Source organism: Protopterus annectens, chromosome 5.part0 (genome assembly GCF_019279795.1).
Source record: "Protopterus annectens isolate FY-2018-M chromosome 5.part0, PAN1.0, whole genome shotgun sequence".
In the NCBI taxonomy this organism is placed as follows: domain Eukaryota; kingdom Metazoa; phylum Chordata; order Ceratodontiformes; family Protopteridae; genus Protopterus; species Protopterus annectens.
In genome coordinates this window covers 1,451,816,158-1,451,829,790 of record NC_056735.1, presented here as the reverse complement: position 1 = coordinate 1,451,829,790, position 13,633 = coordinate 1,451,816,158, and the positions used below count along the sequence as shown (strand labels likewise).

General features: G+C 38.6%; 1 protein-coding gene across 1 annotated transcript in view; it reads left to right on the top strand.

Moving 5' to 3' along the window:
• Window positions 1-13,633, top strand: part of SESN3 (sestrin 3) — a 771,776-nt gene that overhangs the window by 627,239 nt on the left and 130,904 nt on the right. Inside the window, exon 6 of the mRNA XM_044071268.1 lies at window positions 6,687-6,834. Coding sequence (XP_043927203.1) covers window positions 6,687-6,834 — 148 coding nt within the window. The remainder of the gene's footprint in view (window positions 1-6,686; window positions 6,835-13,633) is intronic.

The following is a 13,633-nucleotide window of genomic DNA, read 5'->3' as shown; positions in this document are numbered from 1 at the left end:
GTGGTAAACTTCTCAGGTGACTTGTTAATATATTGCCTTATAAGTATCCAATAAAGTACATTTTCTTTCTAGCTTGGCAAAACACACAGTGGATTTCTGAGCACATTTGGTATTCAGTCAAGCAACCTTTTTCTTCTGTATGATCAAAATTCCCAGCCTTAGTGCAGAATGAGCTTCACTGAGGCATAGAAGTGGCAAAATCCTGTTCACTTCAGTTGGAGATTACCACTGTCGTCCGCTACTGAAAACAAAGCTGTGTCCCCCTTTCTCTTTCTGTGGAGTACATTCCTAATTTAATGTACATTTTTCAGTTTGAATTTACTAAAGCTTGCAAAAGTAGTAGCACAGAACGGAATTTTGCCCACAATTCTGTACCACTGTAATGTTTTGAGGCCCCCTTAAACCTCATATTTGGGAATTTTACTTAAATAGTATGCATTTCCACACTAATTTACTTTCATTTCAATGCTGAAATCACTTAATCACCTTTGTCTTTCACAGAACGCGCAGATTGCCTTTCCAAATTAAATCATGTATTTACTAAAGTAAACTTGCCAGTCTATGTATATGTTTAAGTCTTACAAATGCACTGACAAAAAATAATTGTTCTCAGACTTAAATAAGTGAACTTAAGTAGTTCACAATATTTCAGTATCTCACAGTTCTGTTTATTCTCATTTACACTGAATGTACAGGTCTTCCTTGCCTTTGCCTCTGGCCTTGCTTCAAGTTATCTTCCTCCAGACCCCCTGGCGCCTCTGATCTTTGAGAAGCCCTTGCCTGGGTATCAGGCTCTCACCTTCATAACTGTGCCTGGATATTAGTCTCCTGCCTATATAATGCTCTTGGATAAGCCCGTGCTTGAGTTTCAGGCTACTGCCTATATAGTTGATATGGACCAGGCCCCCATCTGCATTCCTCTTTTATCCTTCTGCAGTGAGATGCATGCATTTCTTATTTCCACTTTCCATTTTCAATTTTATAGGAAAGTCCTCATAGTGTTACTTCAACTTTACCTACAAGCTATTTTTGAATGGCAAGTCTTCCATCTTCATTATATAATAATAATAATAATAATAATAATAATAATAAATAATGATAATAATTCCCATTTGATAATGAGGTACGCCCACAGTGCACACCTTCCCTTTTCATAGGCAACCCAGGAGCAATGTCTGGTTAAATCACTTGCTCTGTGTCACACAGTAGGCATCATATAAGGCCCATGTGAACTTATTTAAAATGTTAGGCAGCCTGTACACATCTTCATTGTCAGTAAAAGTGTGGTATAAATTTTCATTTTTTAACTGGATTTTAGAAAATTGATACTGATCTTAAAGTAATTTTATCCAATAGTTTTGCGTTGCCTTTGTAGTACTGAACGTTGTTCCCCTGGCTTCACTAGGAAGCTCAATCACTCCTTGTTAATATGATATTGCAGCTTAGTGTTGCTTGTAATTTGATAAGTCATTATAAACAGTAAACACCACATTTTCACTACTCTTGTTTCTATTTTGTATTGCTACTGATTTCAAGTTTAAGCTCCATTGTTGTGAGGCTGGGTCATTTCAGTAGCTTTGGTTTGGAAGATTTGTTGCTGCTAATGTTGGTCACAGTGGTAGTCCTAGTATTAATAAAGCCATAGGTAATGTTCAGAAATGCGTGGCTTCTATATATTGTACACTTAAGCATCATGTACCCATGTCACATGATGAAATGCATGCGGCATCTCTTCTGACTGGTCCCTGCACACATGCTAACCCTGTTTGTGCTAGAATTTGCCTTGTGGATATCCAAGTGCAAGAAAATGAACTCAACATTGTAGATAGAACACAGTAATGATTTATTTGATAAGTGAAATGTCGATGTTTTCCCAAATGTACATCTTCAGAATGTTATTGAAAACCTACTGTTGGAAGATAAATTAAGAACATTGTAGTACATATTTCAGATAAGTCCATGCAACGAGAAGCTTAGAAAAGGCTAAGGAAATAATCTGATAATAATAAACTGTAGATAAAAGGTATAAGTTCTTGATAGTATTTCCGTGCTATCTATTTTAATACCAGATACTGGTCCCTGCATACATGCTAACCCTGTTTGTGCTAGACATCCTGCCATCAACAGAGCTTCCGCCCTGGCCACAGCACCATGACTGTCCTTCTTTCCTTTCTTGAAACCATAAATCTCGAACGCGACTCAGGCAAGTTCGTATCCACACTATTTCTAGATATGTCAAAGGCCTTTGACACCATCTCACACACCCTACTTTTATCCCAACTCTCCACCATATACCTCTCTCCCATTACCATCGCCTGGTTTTCCATGTCCCACAAGGTTCTGTTCTTGGCCCTCTTCTCTAAAACCTATTCATTAACAATTTTCATCAGTCCATCCCAGACTCGTCTGTCATCCAATATGCAGATGATTCAATCATCTGCTCAGCCTTCTCCCCCTCCGAGCTCCTAGCAAAAACCCAACTTGCCTTCTCCAAAACAGTAACCTGGATGCAGTCTAACCATCTGGCACTAAATGCAAATAAAACCAAACTGTTTTTTTCCCCTATCAAAAACTCCATTGACAAATCAACATTCACGGTACAGAGCCAAAACAACATCTTCCTTGAAATTGTTCCCAACACCAAGCTTCTTGGCATCATTGTTGATGAACTAAAATTTGACACCCACATCCATTCCACAATCAAGAAAATCCACCAAAAGCTAGGTCTGCTCTACAGGCACAACCACTTCCTAAGCCCCTCTACTCATCAAATTCCTGCATCCACCTTCCTAGTCCCCTCCCTTATATATGGTGCCCTTCTTTTCACCAATCTTCATCTTGGCCTTTGGTCCAAACTTGAATCCTGCTACCACAAGATCTCCAAATTTGCAACCAATTCAAAAAACTCATCCCACCACTGCCACTCCCTCCTTGTCCTCAACTGGCTTGAACTACCCAACCACCTCAGTTATCTACAACTCACCATTGCCCACAGTCTCATCTTTAAACCTGCCCAACTGCCCAGCTCTCGCTACTTCCTTAAAACCTTTCATTCCCAGCCGCTCACTCAGATCCAAGAAACAAAATCTCCTTCAGATCCACAAACCTGCACGACCTCCTGGCCATCTACTACTGTCCCACTCCTTAGCTAAACAGTGGAACTCTCTCCCCACATACCTACACAACCTACCTAACCATACAAACTTCAAATCTCAGCTACTCTCTCATCTTTCTTCCAAATGGGAATGACCTTGCCATGCTGCAACTTAACCCCCCCTCATTCCACCTTAAACTGACTTATCCAACTACCTCTACTATTACTTCATCCCACCCAAAACAATCCCTCCCCTACTAAAAACTAAATTTCTCTCTAATACCTATTGTACTATACTCTCCAATCTCAATTATACTATTATCTTCTCCATGCATAATATTTTCCTAACCTACTAATGGCTAGTAGCTATATATTTTGAAATGTTAAACCTACATTTGAGTTTATAACAAAAATATTCACTTTATGTAACTGTTGACATTTCTGTATTGAATTATGTCTTTTCATTTTTGTAGCATTGTGACAAGCCAGTTGCAAATATCATGGAGCTTATCTGTAAATGTTTAACTACCTGTATGAACTATATTCTTTTGTAACATGTGAAATGTAACGTGAAATTATTGGGGAGCTTTTCTCCCTGGGCCTCCACTGAAAACGGGCTCTTCTTGGCCCAGTGGACTTCCCCGGTCATCAAACTTAATTAAATAAATAAAATCCAGGCAAGAAAGGTATATCTAAGAAAATGGAGAATGGAGTGTTGATCACTTGGGACTGTTGAGTAAACACATGCACCAAAACAGGGTAACTATAAGTTCATATAGTAGAACTATTAATTACCTTTACCTAGTGCGACAGTTCATGATATTAATGCCCTTGCTTCTTTGGGTTTGCAAATTATATGGAGTGGTTATTGTTCACACAGGAGTAAATAAATTACATACTGACTTACTAAGTAAGCCTAGTTGGATTATCTAACTTAAATGAATTTAAGGTACACATTAGTTTGAGAAATTTTGTCTTCCCCTGGTTTACCATCATTTTTAAGACACACAGAGTTGACTGTGATGATGGTTTTTCAGCAGGGTGATGGGGGTAACTCATGTGGAAAAATGTGATTGGCATGCAACACTTTTTGTATCTGGTAGCCTTCATTTGTCCCATGTGAGTGTCCGGTGTTGTTTCAGTCAAGAAGTAAATAAACTTTTGAATATTCTTTGTATTTCAAGGTATCAGATGAAAAAAGTTGTGTTTGATGATGTAGACCACTTTACATTTAAAGGAGTGTTTTGTGACATCTGTGTAGAAATTAGCAGAAGAGAAGGGAGGGAGGTTGGCATAATGGTTAAGGTGTTTACCTTGCAGACACAAGGTACAGGGTTTGATTCTCACACGAGGTAATGGGCTAGGCTTAAAATGGCCCACAAGGGCAGTCAACCTATTACTAATCTATGAACCTAAGAGACACGTATTTTAAAGGAAGTTTGTGTAATGATCCATCTGTGTAGGCCTATTAGTCTGACTAGTATGCTTTGGAAATTCTTTGAAAAGGAAACTTGTGAATAAACTGGTTACTTTGTCAAATGGTCAGACTAGTATGCTTTGGAAATTCTTTGAAAAGGAAACTTGTGAATAAACTGGTTACTCTGTCAAATGGTTTGTATAATACACACATGTTTTCAGTTACATTTTCAATTCCATGGAATAAATTGCCAATTCGTTGTCAGAATGGCTAAATCACTTAACATTTACATTTGTTAACCGGGAAAGTCAAACTTGGAATGAAGCCAATTTTCAGTGGGGGCCCAGGGAGAAACACTCCAGATGCATGTCTTTGTAACATGGGAGGAAACCCACACAAATGCAGGGAGGACATGCAGACTCTGCACCGAAGGCACCCAGCCAAGACTCGAACCGGAGAACCTCTTGCTGTGAGGCGACAATGCTTGCGCTGCACCACTGCACCATCCGCATCTTTAAAATTATGTTGGGTTAAAGTATGGATAGTAATAAAAGTATGGATAGTAATAAACTATGGTCCCCAATCAGTTATACAACTGAAACTATTACATTTTGAATAAAGTGTCTGATACTGTGCCACATAGAAGGCTGATAGTGTAAATGAAGGAGAAGAGGATGGGAGATGGATTGGTTACTGGCTGTGTGAATGAGTTTTGAATATAGTTGATGTCCATGCTTAACAATACTTATGGGAATTTAAGGGAAATTTTTCCTGTTTATAAATTTTGCAAAGGTCAAAGCAGAAGTGTTGAAAGATGCTGGTAGACCTCAAAAACATTTGGGTTATGCAGGAGTGGGGGAAGAGGTGGAATATGAAATTTAATGTGAAGAAGTACAAAATCCGTTTTGATTACACAATCCTGGAAATCACACAGACATGGGGGTGGGCATTGGTAGAGGTGACCAATGAAAAGAAAGACATAAGGTCATAATTATAATTCAGTTGTATTATGGCATGTAAAGCATAACGATTGTAGGGATACCAACTACGTTTCCTTAGCTTCATAGTGATGAAATAAGAATCCAGAAATTAGGCATTCTTCTACCTCCATGCATGTCATTGGTGAGACCAAGAGAACTAGATGTTAGTTTGTATTGGGGATGATAAGAGTCATGTAGCATGGCCAGAAAACTTCATGAAACAGACTGAGACATGGCTGAGGTTCTTGGACATGAGAGGAAATCTGACAAGGTGGAACTGTTTAGTCATGAGGTATAGAAATATCATTTGCACTGCTGTAAATGGTGAGAAAGGGAGCATGTATGGCAAGCAGACATGTTGGGTTTAGAAAGAAGCTAGGAAATTTGGGGTGATGGTGAGCCTTTTGAAAAGTCTGCCAAATTGGTGGTTCACTGTCTTAATACCGGAAGCTTTTAAGTAACATGGGATTCGCAGATGTTATTGTTAGTGCTTACAGGATGTTATATTGATGGTGTCTGGCATTCTTTGTGCTTTGTGTAGTCTTGATATGTAGTACTTTAGTTAAATGAGATATGAAGTGCCTTGTGAATGTTAGGCTCCAGAATTCCATCTAACCTGTGTAAATTTAGAGCACCTTCCCGCCTCCAAACGTTCATACCTTTTACAGTAGCACTGGATGGAAACCAAAATAAAAAAAAGTAATTTTCCACATATAAGGATAAAGTTTTAAAGAAAATATATGTGGTTTTGATGTTTTGAAAATGGAAGTTTGGAAATAATTTAATTTGAGTTTACTTAAGAGTTCTATTTCACTCTGTCACTTTTAAAAACTGAATTCCTCCATTTTTAGATAGTCATTTTTTTTAATGTTCTTTATGTATTTTGTAATTGTTTGCTTAAGTTTTTTTTTTAATTTGTTAACCGAGGAAGTCCATTAGGTACATGTACCTGTTCTGAGGGGTGGCCCAGGTGCAGTACTAAGCAGTTTATAGGTAAAAGTGAGGGACTCATTGCCCTAAGTTGTGCATGCTAAGCTGAAGCACTCACATTCAGTATGAATATAACTCTAAGTTTGCATTAAGAAAGACAAAACCTACTTTTCATTGTAAACCTGATGATTTCTCAGCCATTTTATGCTACCATTTCTGTTTCCGAGTGTTTCAGTAATGTAAGTCAGAATTTATTTCATTGAAGAATGTAGATTATGTGAGTGAATTGGAAGCTTTGCTCGAGAGGATGAGGAGGCTGCAAGAGGACAAGGATGAAGAAGGGGCATCACAGGAGGAAATGGCAACTCGTTTTGAAAAAGAAAAGAAAGAAAGCTTTCTGGTTCTCTCTGAAGGTACTACATTCACACTTTATTTAATCTTGCTGTTTGTATTAGTGATTGCCTGAATTTCCAATTCCGATAATTCTTTATCAATAGTCTTGTGTTTAAGTAGCTCAAAGCTTCAAAGCTCACAGCAACTTTTGACAAAATGGGCGTTATTTCATTTATTCTTTTCTCATGGGACAGCACTGTCTGTACCCAGATGTGAGAGGGGGTGTAACCCTTTACCTCCCTAAAATAATACAACAAACTATGAAGTTGTTTCATGTTAAAAAAAAAAGTTTTAAAATTTTTCCACATTCAGATAAATGCTGTCTTTAAGCTTTTAAAATAACTTAATTCATTATATTGACAACATAAAGTGGATTAATTAAAGACATCGGAAGAAAATAATGTTGACATTGGTACTTTAGACTTCTCTACTGAGTTAGTGATTCTGTCAAGAAAAGTCACTGGAACAAGGCTCAGTAACTTTGGGATGGTTGTTAACTGAATAATTAACAGTATCCAGATGATTTAAATGATTAACACACAAGATTTTCTAGGTAACTGTCATTGTACCTTGAGAATGATGTCCAAGATGTCAGTTACCGTTACCTATGAACTGCAAAAGAATGTTAACCAGTTACCATTTGGCAGCTAACTTTTAGTATTGTATAATCTGTAGGAAGACTCTGTGTACTGCTTTTTTTGTTTGTTTTAAGCTGGCGAAATCTGCAGGTGAGTTGTTTCTGAAGTGGTTATACCGCACTAGGCATCTACTTATTCCAGTGTAATTAGATGTGACATAGCTCGGACAGTATAGTAATGGACTTCAGCTGAGTTGCACTGTGATGATCATTTTTTGTCTGGAAAGACTGTACCATTCACTTTACTAACTTCTTACAGTAGCATGAAAAAAAGCAGCTTTCCAAGTCATATGTATCTTATGAGATATTTAAGGGAGTTCTTTAGACTCCATATTTTCTTGTCAAGTCCTCTTCTTTTTAATAGCCTTGTCATTCAGCAGTAAATAAAAATAATATCTTTCACTACTTGTAATTGCCCCATAGCAGAGCTGAAACATTTCTTGTGCTGGACTACTTTTATAAATTCGCCATGTATCATCTGTTGCATTACTGATATATAGAAGTGATCCATCATCCCCATCATATGGACTACCACAGGGGTCAAAGTTAATGTAAACTGCTCGGTTCCTGTGCAGGTGCGAACAGGCAGATGTGTATAGAAATTTATCCAGCATGCTGCATTTCGTTTGCTGCTGTTTATGCAAAGTTGCTAACACAAGAATCCTGTCTCCAAGCACCAGAATTTGCCTTGTTCTTTTGGGTGTTACTCGTGCAATGACCATCAAGCCTTCCCCTTGATTGTAGTCCTTTCTTGGATGAGAGCCCATTGGTCCACTCATTCACCTGGGAGGACCGAGTTGAGTGAGAGTGGGGACCATCATCTGCTATGAGAGTTGGGGCTTTTTTGATTCTTCTAACAATACTCTTAATGTGGGCTGACTTCTACTACTGCTTACTGCTCCCCCACTGCCCGGCTGGCAGTCAGAACCAGATAACTGATGGACAAGTAAAGCCTTTATCGCTCTTTGCTAAAATAGATGGCTGTGGAGTTCATCTTTTTATCCGTCTGTCCTTCAGTCTCATTATCTATGTATGCATGTATTTACTTAGCACGAATTATGATGGTGGGTAGAAGGTAAAGTAGTTAAGGTTCACAAAGAGAGCTGAGTTAACAGCATATATCTGCTGCTTGTATATTCCAGGCTATGTCCGTAAATGTAAGAAGTCCCTGTTGGGCAAAAGAAAGGCGTTATCGTTCCAGTTTGCTGCTAGATTCAGAAATATTCCTTCCTTCTAGATCATTAATGTTTGATACTCTGGAGAACTGGAGAGAGTACAGCACTTCAAATATCTGGACTATGGTTATACTCAACACACCATTCACTCTCTCTGTTGAGAAATTTCATGGTAAAACTGTCCAGTGCTTCTCAAAAATCACCAGTCCTAACCAATGATGCATAATTTGTCCTTCGGGGGGGGGGGGGCATTTTTATTCTAGCCACTAGATATACCCTCCCATAATTATATACAACTCCAAGATAAACATATAAACTGCAAGTTTCATTAAGCTAAAGCTATAGTGCAGTACCTAAGGAGAGAGAAACTGCGTATCAGTTCTTTTTATTAGCTGAATGATGACACATTAAACCAAGACCCCATCTGCCTGAGATGTGGTTGCTCAGGTGGATATAAAAGATCCCACCGCACCTATCAGAAAGAGTAGTGAAAGTTCCCGAAAGTCTTAGCTAAATTTCCCTTAGGTATAAATACCACCTTGAGTCTTCCCTGAATAGTGACTTCTAGCCTAGTTGGGGGTAACCTAGTCCAGAAAGGATCTAAAATATGTAAATAAAGAAAGGCAAGTTGGCATCCTATCAAGCAAATTACTGCCCTTTCAACTTGCATCACAAGGTGTAGACTATTAAACTTAGATAAACCACCTTTCAGTGGAAATGAACTTCACTTTCTTGTTTTTGTATGTAAGGCACTCCTTACAGTTCAGTAGCTTAGATTTTATGATTGGAAGGTCCAAGGGAATTGTCAGCTTCACAGTGTTAGAGTATTACCAACCTCCCTAGGTCTGCAGTGGCCTTAAAGTAACATCTCTATTCTACTTGCTTACTGCAACTGCTCAGTGCAGAAATTTTAAATGCTGTTTGCAATACAAATCAGTTACAGTGGCATTTAGTCTTGCATTTTGTTTCTTTGGTTGGTCCATGACAGACAAACTTGAATGCTAGATTAAATGTAAACTTTTTTATATCTTTTTCTAATTTTATTTCTGAGTTCTGTTATACGTTTCTTTTTAAATTGATTTTCTGTTTCTTTATATTTATTATATGTATTTATATATGTAGACACTTCATATTAGATACATATGCTTTTTTATATATATTTTATTTGTATTATTTTGCAAATTTATGCTGCATTTTTAATTGCAGAAGTTGAGCTCATTAATTGTATGATTTAACTCTCTTTGAATTGTTGGAGAATAATTGGTGTCTCTTGTCATGTGACAAATGTAAAGCCATTGAATGTGGTTACTTTATGTATGCATTGACAACTGGAGATAGCCCAAAAGCTTTACCTGTTAAGTTTTATTTTATTAAATAAATAATTTTGGTGTTGTGTTCTGGCATTCTGTGTTGCCCCGTTGTACGTTTGCTGCGGCTTGTGATTTTTTTTCATTGTTTATGGTTTATAACTAGTTAGTATCTGTAAACGAGACTGAATGGCCTACTTTTCCTTACCTGCTGTAGAGGTATAAGAAATGTGTGTATATGTAATTTAATAAATTGGGATGACAGTAAGGCTAAGGGGGGATTCATTAAGGTTACCACAAGATGTATACTATGTGTACACTTTGTGTAAACTTTGAGTGAATAGACAGCAAAAGCATTGTGGTAGGGATGTTCTTGAATTCAGAAAAGTTACCTCAAGGTGTACACATCTTGTGTTAACCTTTATGAATTCCCCCTAAAATAATATTGTTTTGCAGTTTTGTGGAAAAAAGCTACATTTTATTCTGGAGTGGTTTGGTGTATACTGTTTTTTAAAGTTACATTCATGGAACTTGTTTTATATTTTGTACATACTGTGTAAGGATATTTCTGCTGTCAAAAGATCATTGCAATGTTCTTGAAATGTTCAAAATTAATTATGTAATCACAAAATAATATAAATGATATATGGCAAACTGCCAGCATGTATAATTAATACTGGTAAAGAAGCATACTGAGGGGAGTCTCCACTTCACAGCCATCCATTGCAACAGATTACCTTTGTTTTGTCTGCGAGTGTAAATAAAAAAAAAACCCTAGTTAGCAACAACAGTAGAATAATTAAGTCAGTAGAAGTGTGAATCGCATCCTAGAGTCACTGTAGCAATTTGTATATCTTACATAGACTGTTCGGATCTGGTTAATGTAGTTCAGTTTCATCAGTAAAACAGATGTATAATTTTGCTGACAGTTAAACATATCGCCAAATGACCTTTTTACATTTCCTCTCTGGAAACATGTTCTTCGTGTACTTTGTTTATAACACTACCTTTCAAACAGGCTAGCTATTTGCTTTCTTCTTCAGGATTCAGAAATGTTTGTATGTGTTTACTATGGTTTTAGCAATTGTAACAATTTCAAATCATTAAATCACACAACCAGAAGGTCGCAAGATGAGAATGCTGTCTCCCACTTGTTCGAACAGTGTTGTACATCGAATCTTCTGACCTGCATGGACACATGAACAAGTGCTACCATGGGTCCAGAAAGGGGGGGGGGGGGTTGGGGTGTTTGAACAAATGGGCATCAGCATTCTCATCTTGCGACCTTCTGGCCATGTGATTTAGCGATTCAAAATTGTTAGTCACTAAAACTGTAGTAAACCTTTGTCTGTCTCTGTAAATTTATTGTTTATCCATTCATTTAGTTAACATTTGGTAACTTGGGGGGTGTACTGATCCAGAGAGTACCAATTTCAAACACTGTCAGGTTGCAAGGCACACTTCTTTAAAATCTAATAAAAAACGTAGCTGTCCCCTACAAATATACATCTCAGTAGTATGACAGTGAGAAAAAATTTAAGGCAATAGTCAAAGATAAATACTTTTTAGATGTGTACATGACCACTGAGTGAATCATTAAGCATATGCAAGGTTGCTAAAAAGCATAGTAAATTGTAAATGGTTACTGACAGTTTAATTTCTGTAAGTGCCTTGGGTTTCTAATACCATGATGGGAATGGACCTCCTTCCTATGTCTGGGTACGATTAGAGTTCAAAAAATTATTATTTCAGTCTTTGATGTTAGCACCTGGCCCAGAATTGCCTCCTCCTGTGCTTTATACAGGGTTACATGTATTGGTAGCTTATCTAAGTATGACTGTAAATTCTTTATTAGAACCATTGCTCTACTACTCTTGGGAACTGCCTGGGTATCTTTTTTTCCATATTGCTCTCATTTCTGCTTGCAAATCCTGGTATTTTCACTTTGTGTTTCTGTGTGTGTATGACAGTATAATCACTGAATATAGCAATTTCAGCGATCAAAGCTACTTTTGTATTTTTTCATTGGCTATTTTACTTGGGTTTCTCACATCTATTTTTGAACTGTTCGGTTCATAGGTTGGCACTAGGCTATTACCATCGGCTCTAGGGCCTATACAAGCCTAGCCATAACAATTCCCTGGCTATTTCTTCCCACTCTATTTATTTCCCTGGACCCCTGCCTAGCAGGGCGACTGACGTGATCCTCGGGGTGAATTTCCTTTCTCCCATCCAATTGTCAAGGTTCCTTTTGAAGAGGACCAAAGAGGTGCTCTGCTTGACATGTTTGGGCAGTCTATTCCAGAGTCTGGGAAGTCTCTGGGTCAAGAACCTATCCCTCCAGCATGTTTTGTTTATTGTGATGACAAGGTTTAGATCCCTGTAGCATGTGGCTCTGAGGGATTGGGATTTCTGTAGCATGTCCAACAGTTCTGGGTTTGACATGGGCTTGTATGTTAAGCAGAGATCGCCTCTGAGTAGATGATATGCGACAGAGTATAGCTGGAGTTTTTTAAGGTGGTCAGCATAGGGCATCTGCTTTAGGCCTGTAATTCTTTTAGTGAGGCATTTCTACGGCCTTTCCAGTTGCAGATGTCTTGAGAGATGCATACCAAACGGGTTGTTGCATTCTATAATGGGTCTAATGAGGGATGAGTACAGTGGGACAATGACATCCTTTTTCCTGGATGAAAAGCCCTTAGTGATGAGGTGTGCCACATAGAAGGATTTCCTGACTGTTGTGGCGATGTGGTTATTGAAGGTGAGACCACTGTCCACCTGTGTCCCTAAGTCTGTTATCACACTTTCAGTGTTTAGTGTACTGCCACCAATGTGGTAATTCACAGGTACATGTTTTTTCCCAAAGGGGATAACTATACATTTCCTGACAATGAGCTTGAGCCCATGGCTCTGGCCCCTAAGTCTCTTATCACACTTTCGGCGTTTAGTGTACTGCCACCTATGTGGTAATTCATGGGTACATGTTTTTTTCCCAAAGGGGATAACTATACATTTATTGGCATTAAGCTTGAGCCCATGGCTCTGGCACCAAGCATCTGTTTCTGTAAGGTCCTTTTGTAGAGTATCCACATAATTTGGGGATTCAGTAATGACTCCCAGTTTGCAGTCATCTGTCCCTTAGTGTTGGCCTGTACGTCTGAGAAGTAGAGCCAAACAAGAGCGGTCCCAGGACTGAACCCTGAGGTACTCCACTTGTCACTTGTCTGGAGCTGGATTTGGAGTCGGCTTGTTTTACAGTGTGGATTCTGTCAGTAAGCCAGATGGCAACCCATCGAGTGACGTAGGGATTAATGCCCAGCTTAGTAAGTCTAGCTATGATTCCAGAGTGGGGGATGGTGACAAAGGCCTTGGCGAGGTCCAGGCTATGTGGACTGCCTTACCCTCGTCCATGGCTTTGGAGACTGATTCGAAGAAGTCAGTCAGGTTCAGTTGACAAGATCAGCCCTTCAAGAACCCAGACTGGGTGGGGTCCAGTGTTTGAAGGTTGCCAGTGTCTTTGTTTATAAGTTCTGTGATAATATGTTCTATGGGCTTGCAGATCAAGCTCGTCAGACTGATGGGGCGGTAGTTCCTGGGATCCATGGTGAATCCCCCCTTGCGGAGTGGGATAACTGTAGCTGTGCGCCATTCAGTGGGCACAAAGCCTGAGGTGAGGCTATGATTAAACATGACACTTAGA